Below are 16712 nucleotides of genomic sequence, written 5' to 3'. Positions count from 1 at the left end.
GGGAGGCTGAGGTGACCGTTGTTGGCTCCGCCGCTGCTGCCAGGGAGAGGTGAAGGTCTCCCATTAATTCCCGGCTAAAAATGACAAATTCATCTTGGACGACAATTAAATGAAGTCAGTAATTGATGCTAATTGATCTCCAGATGTGAGGGCTCCCCTCAGCCTTAGCAGCACGTGGCTGGCTGCTCACTCTCCCCACCCAGCCCTTTTCTTCCTCTACCTCCCTCTGCTGCTCTCATAGTCCTTGTTCCCTCCCTAGGGTTCTGGGTCTCTTAACCCCTCAGGTGTGAGGGAGGCAGCTGGCCTGGGATGTGCTAGCAGGCAGTGCCTGAGGCCAGGCAGCTGGCCCATTGCCCATCCAGCCCTGCAGGCACTTGTAATCGGTGCCCCATGGTCCACCCATCAGCCTAGAAAGCAGGTAACACTGCCCTCCTTGGCAGCTCAGGATTTATTGCCCACAGCTGCGGAGGTTCCCACTTCATTTTTATAAGCCCATCGTCAGAACCAGCAGGGGGTAAAGCACACTTGAAGTTACTTTCCTTTAAACAGTACAGTCTTAGCATTTGGGCTGCATGGCGAGGAAGGCATGAGAGAGAGTGAAGTGTGTGGGCAGGCTAGGGAGAATAGGCAGGTATAGTGGGTCCACACCTGAACATATGCATAGGTGCTCAGGTGTTTGTCTAAATGCAAAAAAATACCCACACCATGTGAGCACCTGTGTGTGCCAGTGCCAGCACAAGCATGTGTGTGTCCAGACACTTAAGAGGATGCATGTGCAGGTCCACATGCGGATATTTTCCAGAATCAGGCCCTTGACTATAGTCTGTGAAGCCTAATCCCAGGGAACTCTGGGAGGCCCTGCCTGCCCCACCCTCCACTGGCCCAGCCCAGCCAGGGAGCTGTCTGGAAGTTATTAGCTAAAGAAGGAGAGAAACTGAATTGTAGCTCCACAAGAGGACAGAGGCTGTAGTTATGTTTGAAATAGCCAAGGTCATGGGTGTGAAACAGCTGTGGCCCCTAAAGCCCTGCCAGTCTCTGAACAGGTTGGCTGGTGCCTTTGGCTGGAGCAAAGGCTCATGGGGTCAAGGGTTTAGCTTCTATAACCAAGACTCAGTGAGCTTGCTTGTGCCTTGGCCTGGAGCCTTTGGCTCCAGCTCCAGCCCAAGTCTGAGCCTAAACCTGTCCATAGACTGACCTCACCTGGCTGTCTTGCAGATGTTTGCCACTGGCCACCCAGGAGCCATGTCTGGCTCAATCCAGGCACCCTCTATTGCTAGAGACGGTAAATAGCATGCATCACAATAGGAGTCAGGCTCTTGTACCTGGAGCTGGCAGGAGGCCATGTGGAATGGGCAGTGCCAATCTTGAGTTTCTGCAGGCAGAATGGAGGGAGAAGGAAAGATGGCAAGGGTATGTAGGCATGAATTCACACCTGTGTATTATATCTAGGTATGTGTGTCACATGTAAGGAACGTCATGCTGTGTGAAAGGGTCTATACATGTCTTACAGAAAGAAAAGGAGCAGATAAAGAAAAGCGTATATAGGGGCCGGGTGTGGTGGCTCACGCCTGTAATCCCAGCACTTTGGGAGGCTGAGGCGGTGGGTCACGAGGTCAGGAGATCGAGACCATCCTGGCCAACATGGTGAAACCTCGTCTCTACTAAAAATACAAAAATTACCCGAGCGTGGTGGTGGCCACCTATAGTCCCAGCTTCTCAGGAGGCTGAGGCAGGATAATCACTTGAACCCAGGAGGCAGAGGTTGCAGTGAGCTGAGATCACACCACTGCACTCCAGCCTGCGACAGAGTGAGACTCCATCTCAAAAAAAAAAAAAGAGAGAAAAGAAAAGCATATATAGGATAGCTGACCAGACTACACCAGAGTCAGGGTGGGACAAGGAATCAGAGAAAAACCCCATGGCATCTCCCAGCTGGCATCTGCCTCTTTGGGGATTTAGCAAGGTCAGTGATCACTTATTCATTAATTCATACAATATTTATTGATTTATACTATTACTATAGCTATTTTCTCACTTTGGGCTATGCACTCTGCTACATGCTGGGGCTATATATAGCAGGGAACAAGTTAATTTTTGCCCTCAATAAATTTACAATCTAAAGAAAGTGATAGAATCATAACAGGCAATAATGACACTGTGACAAGTGCTGTGATAGAAGTAGCACAAGAGGCTTCAGGAACACAGAGGAGGCACCCAGTACAGTCTGGAGGAGTCCGGGAAGGCCACGTGGAAGAAGTAACCCTAGGTTGAATCCTAATGGATGAGGAAGAGTTAGCCAGCTTGTGCAACTAGCCCCTGTCCTATCCTTTTTGGTCATTTAGCAAGCCCAAAGCAGAAACAAATAGGCCTATCGGGTTCCAAGTGACTCTGGAACTGCTGAAAATGTCACCTCTGCCCCACGAGCAGCGGCCACTACCCTGGGGTCTGGGCAAGAGGGTGCACAGCTGTTCCCAGGACATCCCTGGGCACCAGAAGAAAGCATGGGCCACAGCTAAATACATACCTCTCCCCTGCCCACCCTACCCCCACCTCCTCAACCAGGGATGCCTATTAATCCTGACAAATGATGACTTACGAACATGTAATGCAAACTGATTCATCATACATTCAAATCCACCGCCCCGCCCCAGCGGGAGGCCCCAGCCAGACAAGTGTATTACACGGATAATGTATTTGACGTATTAATAAAACCAGCCGCATTGCTCTGGCCCGGAGACTGGGGAATGCCAATATACGATGACAGATCACATATTGATGAAATCCAGATGTTTGGAATCATAGTCTTGGGGCCTCGTTCATATTGACTGAAGGTAAAAAATGCCATCTGTCAGCATGTTAACTCTTGCTGTCCCATACTCAGCAGAGGCGCCAATCATAGTTTTAAGAGAAGGAGGAAGGGACTGAGTAAGGGGAGAGAGGATGAGTAATTAGGTGGTTTGGATGGATGACAGGTGGATGAACTGGAGGGTAGATGGTTGTGCTATGGATAAGATGAGTGGATGGGATGCTTTTCATGCCTTATGTTCTTGACCTCTCAACAGCATTTGACCTTACTGAGGACAGTAGAGTCCTTGCAACTCTTCCTTTCTTGGCTTCAATGACATCACACTTTCCTTGTTTTCATTCTTCCTCTTAGCTGTTCCTTCTTAGTCCTTGATGCCTTAAACTTCCTCTAACTGTAAACGAAAATTCTGTTCCAGACACTCTTCCTAGTGTATTCTCTCTCCCTAGGTGATCTTGCCTACTTTGAACTTCACTCGTTTAGTTATTCAATAAATATTTATTGAGCATTTACCATATGCCAGACATTGTTCCAGGCACAGAGGACACAGTGGTGAGCTTCAGTTCTCTATGTCAATGTCTCCCGGGTCTAGAACTCTAGCTCTGGCTTACATACAGTGCCTACTCAGCATTTTCACATGGATGTCTAATAGTTCCTCAAGCTAAGTATATCCAAAACTCAACTCATTTTCTTCCTTACCAAGCCTGTTGCTCCTCCTCCCATTCCATAAATCAGTCAATGGTCTACCACCTAGAGGTTGCTCAAGACAGAAACCTTAGAGTCATCCTTAACTCTTTTCTGTCCTTTAACTTCCATGTCCAATCCATCTGCCTCTGTTCATCTCCAGCATCGTCATGCTAGAGCAAACCGCCATCGTCTCTCCCCTGAGTTAGTGAGATAACCTCCTAAACAGCCTTCCTGCACTTGCTCTTGCCCCTTAGACCACTGGCTACTTTGCAGTTAGAATAATCTTTTTTAAATACAAGTCTGATATATCACTCTCCTGTTCAAAACTCTCTGATGGCTTCTCATTTTATGTTTAAAAAAAATAACCAAAATCACTAATGTAGTTTAAAAGTCCTCCAGGATGCACCCTCTCTATCATCATACCTCAGCACTCTGCCCCTCACTCTCTCTGCTCCAGCCACATTGGACTCTTTCCGGTTCCTCACTTAGGCTCTTTCCCCTGTGTACCTTCAAATGTGCTTTTTTCTTTTTTTTCTTTTTTTTTTTTTTTTTTTTGAGACGGAGTCTCGCTTTGTCGCCCAGGCTGGAGTGCAGTGGCGCCATCTCAGCTCAGTGCAAGCTCCGCCTCCTGGGTTCATGCCATTCTCCTTGCCTCAGCCTCCCGAGTAGCTGGGACTACAGGCGCCCGCCACCACACCCAGCTAATTTTTTTTGTATTTTTAGTAGAGACGGGGTTTCACCGTGTTAGCCAGGATGGTCTCGATCTCCTGACCTCGTGATCCACCCACCTCGGCCTCCCAAAGTGCTGGGATTACAGGCGTGAGCCACCATGCCCGGCCAAATGTGCTGTTTTCTATCTAGAGTACCACTTCCCCCAATCACTGTTTGACTGGTTCCCACGCATCCTTCAGCCTTTGTTGAATGTCACTTCCTTCACCTTCCAGACCAGATGATATACTCCCCTAGTTCCGTGTACTTTTTTTTTTTTTTTTTTTTTAAGACAGGGTCTCACTCTGTAGCCCAGGCTGGAGTGCAGTGGTGCGATCATAGCTCACTGCAGCCTCAAACTCCTGGGCTCAAGCGATCCTCCTGCCTCAGCCTCCCAAGTAGCTGGGACTACAGACACATGCCACCACAGCTGGCTAATTTTTTAATTTTTTTGTAGAGATAGGGTCTAACTGTGTTGCCCAGGCTGGTCTCAAACTCCTGGCCTTAAGCAGTCCTCCCACCTCGGCCTCTCAAAGTGCTAGGATTACAGGTTTGAGCCACCACATCGGCCCCATGTACTTTTCTTTTCCTAAGACCACTCTGGGGACAATCGTTTCATGTTTCCATCCATAGTTAGGTCTTAAGCTCCCTGAGGGCAGAGATTGCGCCTGTCTTCATTATTGTCTGATATCTGTGCTGTAGCGACCCCTAGTGGGCATCCAGTAAACATCTGTGGAGTCGTATTGAATCATTAGCTAGGTAAGTGGGTAGGTAGGTAGGTAGTTGGGTATTGTTCAGGTCTGGACTCAGACAGACCTGGATTTAAATCCCTGCTCTGAACTTTGTAGCTGTCACCACATTGTTCTGAGCCCCATTTTCCTCATCAGTGTGATAGAGGCAGTAACACCTATCTCACAGAACCACTGTAAGGATTAATGAGATAAAGTATGTGTAGTATTGACCTACAGCCAAATATATAATGATACTTGATAGACAGTTGTTATTATTACAAATGGACAGATAATGGATAGATGATAGGTAGATGGACAGATGGATAAACCGGCATATAAACCAATAACCAGATATATGGGTAATGATGGATAGGAAGACGAAACTCCATGGGGGCCAGAGGAGCTAGGGCCAGGGCACCTACTGAGTCGTAAAAGATCTGGATCATAGAAGGGAAGAAGGCCAGGTACAGGCAAGGCAGGGCAGGTGTCAGGATGGGGCAGATATAGGCACAAACAACAAACTTTGCTAGTGTGTTACTGGAGGCACTAATGACTCCTTCCTTGTACACAGCCCTGATTTCACTGGATCTTCACAGAAGTCTTGGGAGTTAGATATCATTATCCCCATTTCACACAAGGAGAAATGAAGCTCAATAACGTTAAGTGATTTGCCCAAGGTCACACAGCTAGCAAGAGGCAGCTCTGTTGAATTCTGCTTAAAGTTCCTGTTTCTTGGTCACTAGGAAATGGAAGCCCTTCCATTGCAGGGGCAGGGGTAGGACACACATGTGTACACATGAACACACACATATACCCACACACATACTCTTAAAAGTCCTGGCCTCCTGGCCATCTGTCATTACAGTCACCCTCACCCTCATTTCAACCCTCCTCATCCCTATCAGAGACCAGTCGGTCAAGCCATGCCTTTTGTGGTCTGTAGAGAAAAGATAATAGAGATGGAATTTGTTGCTTGGACAAGCAGAGAGGCGAGAATGGAACTCTCATGCAAAAGAACTGGGACAAAACCAAACATGCCAAGCCAGAGAGGCAATCACACGGTGGGGAGCTGCAAGGCCAGACGTGGATGAGTGGTCAAGGAGGGGAGGGCTTTCCCTTTGAACAAGACCCCCGGCCTCTATATGTCCAATTCTGCACCAGGCTTCGCTGTGGAAGATGGCAGGGAAGGAGCAGGTTGTGCCGGCACTTGAGTTGCCTGTTCCCAATGGTCAACCATTCCCAACAGAGGGGGGCAGCAGAGGGCTGATCTAGGACCCCGGGTACCTGAGGCCTTGTTTGGAGGCGAGAGGGGTGGGCTGGCTGGAGTCTGGCCCAAGCTAGGAAGAGGGCTGCCTTGGCATGACCTCTCCTCTCCTCAACAGGCCTGTCCTTCGCAGCTTACCATCAGTCACTCCCTGTTGGAGCCTCACTGTTGTCCAGCAGGAAAGGTATTCTAGCAGCTCAGCAAGGAAAAGGGACTCTCTGGAGGTCATACAACTTGGGGAGCCTCCAGGCTGGGACCTGATTCCCCTGACTCCCGGCCCCTGCCTCTACAGAGTCGCCGCCCTGCTCTTGGAGCTGGAGTTGCCCTGTGTAAGGCTGAGGATGGGGTCAGAGCCCCTCCCCTCCCTGCCCTCCTCCTGCTTGCGGGGATACCTGCGGCAAGCAGAGAAGTGGAGGTGGCAGGCACTCCGCGACTGGGGCGGTGGGGAGGGAGGCGCGGTAATGAATGTGGACGGGAGGCGGAATGAGCGATCCATCTTTGCATGGGAGGGGAGGGGGCTGCGGGCGTTCCCCCCACGCACTCACACACTCAATCAGGCGCTGTCAGACCTCCGGCCGCCTGGCATTTTGGTGAAGAATCTCTCAGCTAAAAATTGTTGTCAGTCCCATTTCCTCGTTATCAGTGCAAGGGCTGAGGCAGCGCCCGGGGATTAGCAGGAACGGAGAGCGCCCGCACCCGCCATCCTCTGCCGATAACACTGGGCCTCCCGCCTCACCTCCCCCATTCATCATCTTTAGCACTGACAGCCCATCCCAGTCCCTGTCCCCATCCCCATCCCCTTGTGCTTCCTGCATCTCCCCACTATGCTGCTCAGCCCAGCTCCTGCCCTCCTGAGGGAGCGAGGCCTCCTGAGGAGGGACAGGATTCAACCAGGCCTGCGTGACCTAGACCCACCTGTGGCAAAAGGGTTTAGCCAGCTTTTGGGGGTTGGGGGGGTGTCATGAGCTGGAGAGAGGAACACTCGAGAGGATGCCTGCTGACAGCCTGCCTCTGGTGGGCTCGGTCTGCCCACCTGTGGTGCTGCCAGCAGTATGGGAGAAGGGATTCCTGCATCCAATGGGCAGCTGAACTAAGGATTCCAGGGGCCTCGCCAGCCTGAAATGGACTTCCAGATTCTGGGAGCTGTGGAAAGGAAGAGCCAGAGGATGCTTCCTCCCAAGCCTAGGAAGAGTATGGGGTTGAGGGCTTCATTTCCACCCCAGCAAGACCACAGCCCCCTCCTCTTGGCCATCCCCAGCAGTTTTATGGCTCGTTTTATGGCCACTGTAATGGCCCAGGTCAAAAGCTTCAGGGAGCTGTATTCTGGGAATTATGCAAACCAGGAGCAGGCCCAGGGCCAGAGTATGGATTTTGTCATTAAACCTGGGCAGGCCATGTCGTTAGTGCAGTAAAACCCACGTCATGACCACAGGTCTCAATATAAAATTATAGAGAACACAGCGGGGGAGGGGACACAGGGGGCCCATGGCCATGCTGACACCTGCCACTCTAACCCCTGAGAAAATGGGGGTGGGATGGAGGGCAGAGGCTGCAGAGTCCCTCTGCTGATCCCTGCCAATGCTATTCCTGAAGCTTGGAGGCAGGAAGAGGGCCTGTTGTCCTGATAGGGAAACTGGGGCCAACCAAGCTCAGAAAAGTAGAATGTCCCTGTGGCAGCAAAGCAGATGAACTGAGTACAGGTATGTGGGAATGCTGACGCCTGGTCCCCAGGCTTGGAGTGAGACATCTGGGCTCCAGGAAGCCCTAAGAGCCAGACTTGGTGTACCAGGCTAATGGGGGCTGAACCCCTGATATTTCCAGCTCAGCTCAGACCCCATGTCTGGGATCCACCTCTTTCTCCATTCTTCTGTCTTACCATTGCCCCCTTCAGACCCCAGTCCCTGCCTCAATTATCTGTTCCAACAACCTGTCAACTCCCTTACTCACTCCTCGTGCCTCCCACTGAGCGTCACCTCGCCCACAGATCCTGCCAACCTTGCTGGCCCCTTCCCACCCTCCCACGAATCCTTCATGTCCTCCTCATAGTTCTCACCAGCACTGACTGCAGTTACGGGCTCTCTTTTTGCCTTTCCTACTAATTTGTGTTCTCCTCAAGGCCAAGGATGCATTATATTTATCTCTGAGCTCCAGTTTCTCCTAGAATAATACCTGACGTAGAATAATTGTTAAATGTTTGCTGAGTGAATGAATGAAGTAATGAAATCAAAAGCCGAGTACAGAGGTCTGTGTCCCATTCTGAGCCTCAGTTGCCCTAGCTGTAAAGTAAAGATAATGGCCTGGAGAATGTCTAGGGTCTTGTTCACCTGTGAGATTCTCTGGCTAACTGAAGATAGGAGCAGAGCTGAGACTGGACGCCTCATCTCCCACCTCCCAGCCCTGGGCCACATCTGCTGCTGTTACTCAGAGCTTTCCTCCAGCTGTCCCCTGAGCATCCGAGGCACAGCCACCTGATCAGTAGGACTTCCTTCCCTCCTCAGAGACCTTGCCATACAGACTGAAGCCTCCTGGATGGCTGGAGCTGCTGTCCCAGCCCTGTGAAGGTTATCTGGCTTCTAGGACAGTCTGTTCTTCATCCCCACCTTTCTTCTCCCACTTTCTCTTTTCCTCTCTTGCTTCATCATGGAGCATCTAGGCTATGCCAGACCTGATATAAATTGTCTATAAATATAAAGATAGATAAGAAATGGTCTGTCCCACAAGGAACTCACAACTTATTCATTAACTCATTCAATTGCCTGATATACTTCTAAGGTACAGCTTAAATTTCACTTCTTTGGTTAAGCCTTCTCTTTTTTCCAGTCCTCAAAACACACACCCAAACGAAGAATTCCTCCTTCGTTTTAGCCCTCAGGTGACTCTATCTGGGCATCCAAGGGAGCCGTGATCATCCTCAGTCTGGTGTCAAAGGGAGGTGGGTTTTGTGCTCAGCCTGAACTTGAGGCTTCCTCAAGTACAAGGTTGCTAGATTTAGCATATAAAAATATGGGACATCCAGGTAAATTTGAATTCTAGAAAAATGATAAATAACTTTTAGTATAAGTATGTCCCATGTAATACTCGGGACATGCTTATACTAAAAAGAATTCATTATCTGAAATTCAAATTGAACTGGGCATCCTGTGTGGAATCTGGCAACCCTACTTAGGCAACCATCTTGCTCATCACTGGCATGCCCTTTATCTCTCTGAAAGCTGATTTTGACCCCCTCCAGGAACCAGTGGGAAGAAGAAGAAGAAGGAAGGAAATCTGGGCTCAAACTAAAGTCCTTTGTGCAGTCAGAGCATCCATGGATATGCAGGGATGTTTCTAGATTAATAGGGCTCCTCAACCCCACACCTGTAAGCAGAGGCTACAGAGCATTGCTGTCCCCACGAGTGGCAAGAGAGGCAGTTTAAACATCCCAGCCAGCCAGGCGCAGTGGCTCATGCCTGTAATCCTAGCACTTTGGGAGGCCAAGATGAGAGGATCACTTGAGGCCAGGATTCAAGACCAGCCTGGTCAAAATAATGAACCCATCTCTATAAAAAATAAATAAATAAGGCCAGGCGCAGTAATCCCAGCACTTTGGGAGACCGAGGCTGGCAGATCACTTGAGGCCAGGAGTTTGAGACCAGCCTGACCAACAAGATGAAATCCCATCTCTACAAAAAATACAAAAATTAGCCAAGTGTGGTGGCACACGCCTGTAATCCCAACTACTCAGGAGGCTGAGGCAGGAGAATCACTTGAACCCAGGAGGCAGAGGTTGCAGTGAGCCAAGATCACGCCACTGTACTCCAGCCTGGGCAATAGACCAAGACTCTGTCTCAAATTAATTAATTAATTTCAAAAAGAAAAAAAAATAGACATCCCATGGGGGATGTGTCCTGATAGATTTCTGAGAAGGGTGGCTGGCTGAGGAGGTACCATTCATGGCCACAGCCTCTGGAGCTGCAAGGAGGAGGGGTGCTCGTGGGCTCTGAAACCCTCAGGCCCCTCCTCTAGGCCAAGAAGCCCTAGAGGGCAGCAGCAGGCTTGGGTTTCAGGACTGGGATGCTGGGTCTGCCTCCTGGACTAGCCCAGCTTACGCGTCTGTCTGTTCTTCTCCCCTCACTAGGTAAGAAGAAAGCAGCGGCATTGTTCGACAGCCAGGCCCCAATTTGCCCCATCTGCCAGGTCCTGCTGAGGCCCAGCGAACTGCAGGAGCATATGGAGCAGGAACTGGAGCAGCTAGCCCAACTGCCCTCAAGGTAAGCCACCTGCCGGGGAGCCTGCCTGCTGGAGGACTCCACTCAGGGTTCTGGCCACTGGATCCCAGGAGCAGCCGCCTGGCCCATACCCCAGCCCCTCGGGAAAAGACAGGACCCTGCCACCCTTCTCCACAACTCTGTTTCAATCCTCAGATCTTTCCGCTGAATGGAGCCACCTTCCTCTTCTTGCTCTATTTTTGGAGATGGGAGGAGAGTGACCCCACAGGCCCCAGCCTCAAAGGAAAACATGAGAGGAGCTAGACAGGGGTGAGCCACTGCCAAAGGCCCAGCACTGCCATGTTGAGCCTCAGAGCAGAATAAAAGAAGCAGGTCCTAGGCCTGGCAGGCCCCTCAGAAGTACAGCCAAGTCCTTCCTCCAGGGGGGTGGGCACTACCTTCTCTATGAATCTCAGTGTCTGAAAGATGACAATCTTGAGAATGTACTCAGGTGTGTCCCCCACTGTCCCACCCCACCTCACCCCCAGCCTCCCTCCCTTGTCCCTGCCTGGAGGACTGGGCTGAGCCTCCTCAAGGGCCTGGTGGAGGAGCCAGGTTATCAAAAAGAGTAGAGGAGAGGTGTGACAAATTACCTAAAATCTTAGCAGTTTAAAGCAACCATTTAATTGTGCCTATGGAATCTGTGAGGTCAGGAATTCAGACAGGGCACACAGGAGATGGCTGATGTCTGCTCCGTGATGTCTGGGGCCTTAGCTGGGAAGACTTGGTGGCTGGGAGCTGGGTCATGTGGAGGCTGCTTCCCTCACATGTCTGGAGGTTGATGCTGGTTGTCAGCTGGGACCTCAGCTGAGGCTGGAATCAAAGCACCTACACAGGGCTTCTCCATGTGGCCTGGGCTTCCTCATAGCTTGCCAACCTCAGGATGGTTGGACTTCTTGCATGGCAGCTTTGGGCTCCAAAAGCAAATGTTCCAGCCAACGAGATGGAAGCTGGATCACCTTTTATAACCTAGCCTGAAAGTCACTGAATCCACTTCCACTGTATTATATTGATTGAGGCAGTATTAGACCACCCAGAATTCAAGGGGAGAGGACATACACCCCCCTTTTGATGGGAGGACTGGCAAGGTCAAATTGTAGAAACGTATGTGGGATGGAAGATATGGTTGGCGCCGTCTTTGGAAAATATAATCTGCTACTGAGGGACGGCCTGCCCCGCTCCTCCCAGTCCGACCCTTATTCAGTTCAAGTCATCATACTTGACTGATCCTCCTTCCTTCTACCTTCTTACTGAATCCCCATGCAAGGTGCAGGGGATCCCATAGTGAATCAGAATGGTCCCTGCCCTTAGAAGTTCATAGCATGAGGGTAGGGAGGGTCGGGCAGTACAAACCCAGAGGGATGGAGACTGCTATACGGGAAGAACTGGAGCTGGGGGGTGTCAAGGAGGCACCAAACCCAGCACAGAGCACAGAAGGCTTCCTCAGAAGGTGAGGCCTGAGCTGAATTTTGAAGGAAGAAATATTTAGTCATCTATCGCTGTGTTACAAATTACCCTAAAACCTAGCAGCTAAAGCAACACACATTTATTATCCCAGTTTCTGTGGTCATCAGTTCAGGAACAGCTTAGCTGGATGGTTGTGGGTAGTAGTGGCTATTGGCTGGGAGTCTCTCGTTAAGTTGCAGTCAAGATGTCAACCAAGGCAACAGTCATCTGAAGATCTGACTGGGACTGCAGGATCTGCTTCCAAGACGCTCACTCACATGGCTATTGGCAGGAGGCCTCAGTTCCCCCATGTGTGGGTCTCTGCATAGGACAGCTTGAATTTCCCTATGACATGGCAGCTGACTTCCCACAGAGCATGCAGTCCAAGAGAGAACTAAGGAGGATGCTACAGTGCTTCTTATGATCTAGTCTGGGAAGTCACACACTGTTGTTTCTACTCTATTCTATTCTATTCTGTTCACTAGGAGCAAGTTGTCAAATCCAGCTCATTCTCAAGGGAGAAGAATTAAACTCTAGAAGCGCTACCCATTGAAGGGAGGAGTATGAAAGAATCCATGGGCATATAAGACTATACCAGTGATAACAATAATAATCCTTGTTGAACGCTCACTATGTGCCGAGTACTTTACATTGCATTAATTTATTTAATCTTCACAACAACCCTCTGAAGTAGGTGATAATAATTGCTCCCATTTTGCAAAGGAAGAAACTGAGGAGCAGAGGAGTTAAGTGACATCTCTAAGGGTGCACAGCTAGTAAGTGATGAAGATAAGATTCAAACCTAAAGTAATCTGACTCAAGTACCGCTGCTCTTAATCACTGCCCATCCCTACCCCCCCCACACACACCTGGGATTGGCCTGCCAGTGGCAGAAAGTAGAAAAAAAAAAATCCTTCTGCAGCTAAGTTCCATATTTTGGCTGTCCAGGAGGGGTCCTGTGTAATTTGCTCCCAGAGGAGGACTTCTCCTAACAGGGTCAGAGAATAGAGGCAGAGGATAGAGGAGCATGCCCAGCCTTGTAAAAGCAGTGTGCCCCCTAAGGGCCTGGAGAATGGAGGCCCCCAGCTCTCTCTCTGCCTCCTCGGTGAGGGCCACACTACAGTGCAGTCCCAAGTGCTCCACACCTGCAATGTCCAGGGCATGCACTTCTGCCAACAGCCTTCCTTTTTCCACACCCCTACCCATGACCCTGTACAACCCCCTTATCCCCCACATCCTCCCAGAGCATCCCCGTGTCCATTTCCCCACCCCAAGCTCCATGCTTCTCGCGACTATGTCTTGCGTCCCCGCATCTGCACCCCTCACGTCGCGGCCCAGCCTAGCACCCCTACGCCCATGCCCCCTCCGTCTGTGCACGCCCTGCGCCCCCGGCACGCGCCCCCCTCCAACCGGGTGTCTGACAGCCGGACAGCGGGATCTGCACAGCAAGTGAAATTCCCGTCGGATCGATAAAGCCGAAGCGCTGGCGGCGACGGGTCGATGGTTTTATCTGTCTCGGCCCCGCCGCGCCCGGCGCGCTGACAGTCGGACCGGCCGGCAAAGGCGTTCAAGGGCAGCCGCGCCCGCGCCCCCTCCCCTCGCTTCTCTCGCCCTCCCTCCCTGCGGCCGCTGCGCCCACCGGACTGCGGGCTGGACCGGCCCGCCGCCGCCCTCGTGATTTATCTGGATTTTTAATTGGAAAAAATTTGCGAATTAATTGATTTCAGGAACTTGCCAATTAACATTGTAATTGGGTGCGTGATAAATTCCCAAGGAGCGTGTCAGCTCCCTCCGGGCTGACGGCTGCGCAGCGGGGAGCGCGGGGAGGGCCCCAGCCTTGGCTGCCCTTGCCCCGCCCCTGCCCGCTCTCGGGAAGCCAAGACAGCAGAGGAGGTTGGGAAAAGATGACACACTGGGGTTCCTGAGACACCCTCTCCACTCCCCACCATCAGCTCCCTAAGCAGAGGGGCCTGAAACCAGCCATTTCACAGATGGGGAAACTGAGGCGCACAGGAGGGCAGAGCCTGTGTGTGCCTCACTTCCAGGGTACTGGCAGAGCCCACATGAGGGCAGCCCCATCCACCAAAGGCACATGGTTGGAGGCTTCCTCCCCAGCTCCCCCTCCTCCCCTCCCCTCTCCTCTCTGCCCCAGCCCTTCTGTCCCCTGCTGGCTCTTCCCTCTTCTCTCCTCCAATTGTCCCCTTTCCTTTCCTACCCTGCCTTTGCCTCCATTGCCTCCTTTGCCCTCCCTGGCCTTCCTCAGCTTAGCCAGTTCCTGAGTCTGTGGATGCTGCTGCCAGGTGCCCTCCATCAACCTGGACATGTCCCCCCTCCACTTGACTGCTTCCTAAGGGGCTCTTCAGACTGGCCTGGTGTTCCACCTCCTGCCTCCCTTTGCCCAACAGCACAAAGCACACCCCACTAGGAGCAGGCTGCTATGTCAGGCACACTCACGGGCTCACAGAGAGAAGCAGGGACCTTCCAGCTCCAGAGCCAGGGCTGGCTGTGTTTCAGACACAGACACAAACATATACAGGACACGCAGGTGCACACACACACTCATTCCAACACATAGATGTGCCCACACACACACCCTGAAAGAAGCCTTGTCCCATGGGTGTCATTCCCACAGGTACATGGGTGCACAGACACTTACAGGAAGAGCAATCAGAACTTCCTTTGGCAAAGTCCTTACACTTTTCAAAGCACTTTTCCATCTGAGATCAGAGGCTGTGCCAACACTCTCTCCCTCACCCCATCCTTTATCTTTCCCCTTCTCAACCCCTTCACAGGGGTTCCATCAGACCCCAGAACTTGGCCAGGTAGAACAAGGCGGGCAAAGTTAGATGGAGGACAGACTGTGGAGGGCCTTCAATGCTGGAGGACGTCCTTGATGGGGTGGAGAGTAAGCCGAACATTCATGAGCCAGGGTGAAGCTTGCTCAGAGAGAGACAAGTGGGAGGGGCATGGTTGCAAGGCCAGTGTGGAGTGTAGGTTGGGGGAAGAAGCAGGAGGCAAGGGAGGAGGTTGGCCGGGGTCCAGGGGAAAGTTGGTGAGGCTGACCCAGGACAGTGGCAGTGGCAGTGGGGATGCAGAAGAGGGAATGACGAGAGACGAGGTGGAGGAAGAAGCCACAGGACTTAGTTGGGGTGCTTATTGGGAGGAAGCTTTCTAACTTGAATGATTGGGAGAGTGATGGTGGCAGAGAAGCAAGTGTCTGAGGGAAGGAGGGGATGTTGGGCAAGCTCAGCCTAAGATGTCTCTGGGATGGTGATGGGGGAGGGACTGGATGTGTGGAGAGACAGGCAGGGACATAGATAGATGGGGGCTGGAGGTTGAAGGGCAGGGTTGGAGGAAGGAGTTGGCCCCCAGACTTCCCAGTGGCCCTCAGGCAGGAGTTTCCACCCAGAGAGATGAAGTAGCTTGGGCATGGAGAGATTGCACAAAGCTAAAAGTTGGGCTTGGCTTGGTGGGGCCTGAGCTTAGAGATATTCTCTGGGAGGTTTCTGGAGCCTCTCAAGATCTGGCCTCTGGGCTGGGAAGCCAGCTCTCTGGCCAGCACTTTAAAAGGGCTCAAAGAAGCCAGAGGGAGGCTGGGTGACTCTAGAGAAGAGGCGGGGTGTGGAGATGGCAGTGCCCCCACCCCCACTTAAGCCTTATTTAAGGCCGGCCTCGGTGTTTGGTTGGGTAATGAACTAGATAAACAATTCCCCAAATAGATTAAAACGAAGTGTAACTTACAAAGGCGGCTGGTGATGATGGTTTATTCCCGGGCAGCGCACCATTTCTTTATTTCCAAGGATAATTCAGTGTAAATCACCTTAATTAAAAGTGTCAGCCCAGCCCATGAATATTGTACTTAGGAAAGCGTTTCCTGGGTCCCAGTTATAATTTAAAACCCATGGATCACTAGGCAGCGAGTGACTGAGCAAGGGAGGAAATCGTTGGGGGCGGGCTGTGGAAATAGGGAGGGACGAAGGCAGAGCTGATGGGCTGGGCGGGAGCCAGGCTGCTTACAGTTGCGGGCCTCAGACCTCTCTTCTATGAGGCAGGCCCTTCAGCAGACTCCTCAGCCTCTGGGGGCCAAGCACACTGGGAGGTAATCAGGTTGGTGGAGGGAAGATAGGGAGGGGGTCCCTTGCTCAGAGAGAGGCAAGGAGTCTCAAGGTAGTACCAATGCAATGCAAGGGACAGCGAAGAGTGTTGCTAGGAAAAGATCCAGAGGAGTGGATCGCCAAGTGACAGGCTGGACATTCTGACCCTGAATGTCCCTGTTTCTGTTCACCAGCAGAGCAAACTGAAGCCCAGAGTCAGCAGTTCCCTCCCCAAAGTCACACAGCAAGCAAGGAAAAAGAACTGGATTCTGCCCTCTATCCTAAGAGCTGAGTGTCTTTAGGGAGGCAGCATGGGCAATTAAAAGCCAGCACTGTGGGCTTGGCCAGACACCAACTCAAATCCCAAACCCTCCACGGACTGTGTGACCATAGAAATGTCATTTGACCTGGTAGTCAACTTTGTAGAGATTTTGCGAAGTTTCAATGAGGTAACACATATTAAGGCCTGCGCCTGTCACATACAGTGGGTGCACAATCATTGTTCATTCCTTCCTTTTCTGCTGTCACCTGATACAACTGGAGATAATACTTTTATCCTAGGCCAGGCAGAGCAAGCATGGTGTTGTACAGTAGATACCTCATTTCCGTACCGGAAATGGTGATGGCAGTATTTGTTTACTGAGTGAATGAAGGAGTGAACAAATGATAAAAGCCATAAACTCAAAAACTAGTTGCTCTCAAAAGCAGCTCCGTGCCCTCCTTGAATCCCCA

The 16712-nt window shown here is 51.3% G+C and overlaps 1 protein-coding gene across 9 annotated transcripts in view; it reads left to right on the top strand.

Moving 5' to 3' along the window:
• RNF220 (ring finger protein 220) overlaps nucleotides 1-16712 on the top strand; it is a 248549-nt gene that overhangs the window by 200727 nt on the left and 31110 nt on the right. For all 9 annotated transcript variants that reach the window (NM_001377028.1, XM_054556020.2, XM_063726152.1 and 6 more), the window contains exon 3: nucleotides 10311-10443. In NM_001377028.1, the coding sequence (NP_001363957.1) occupies nucleotides 10311-10443 (133 nt within the window). The remainder of the gene's footprint in view (nucleotides 1-10310; nucleotides 10444-16712) is intronic.

Source organism: Pongo abelii, chromosome 1 (genome assembly GCF_028885655.2).
Source record: "Pongo abelii isolate AG06213 chromosome 1, NHGRI_mPonAbe1-v2.0_pri, whole genome shotgun sequence".
Lineage (NCBI taxonomy): Eukaryota > Metazoa > Chordata > Mammalia > Primates > Hominidae > Pongo > Pongo abelii.
Note: the sequence above shows the minus strand (reverse complement) of the source record. Positions and strands in the feature narration are given on the sequence as shown.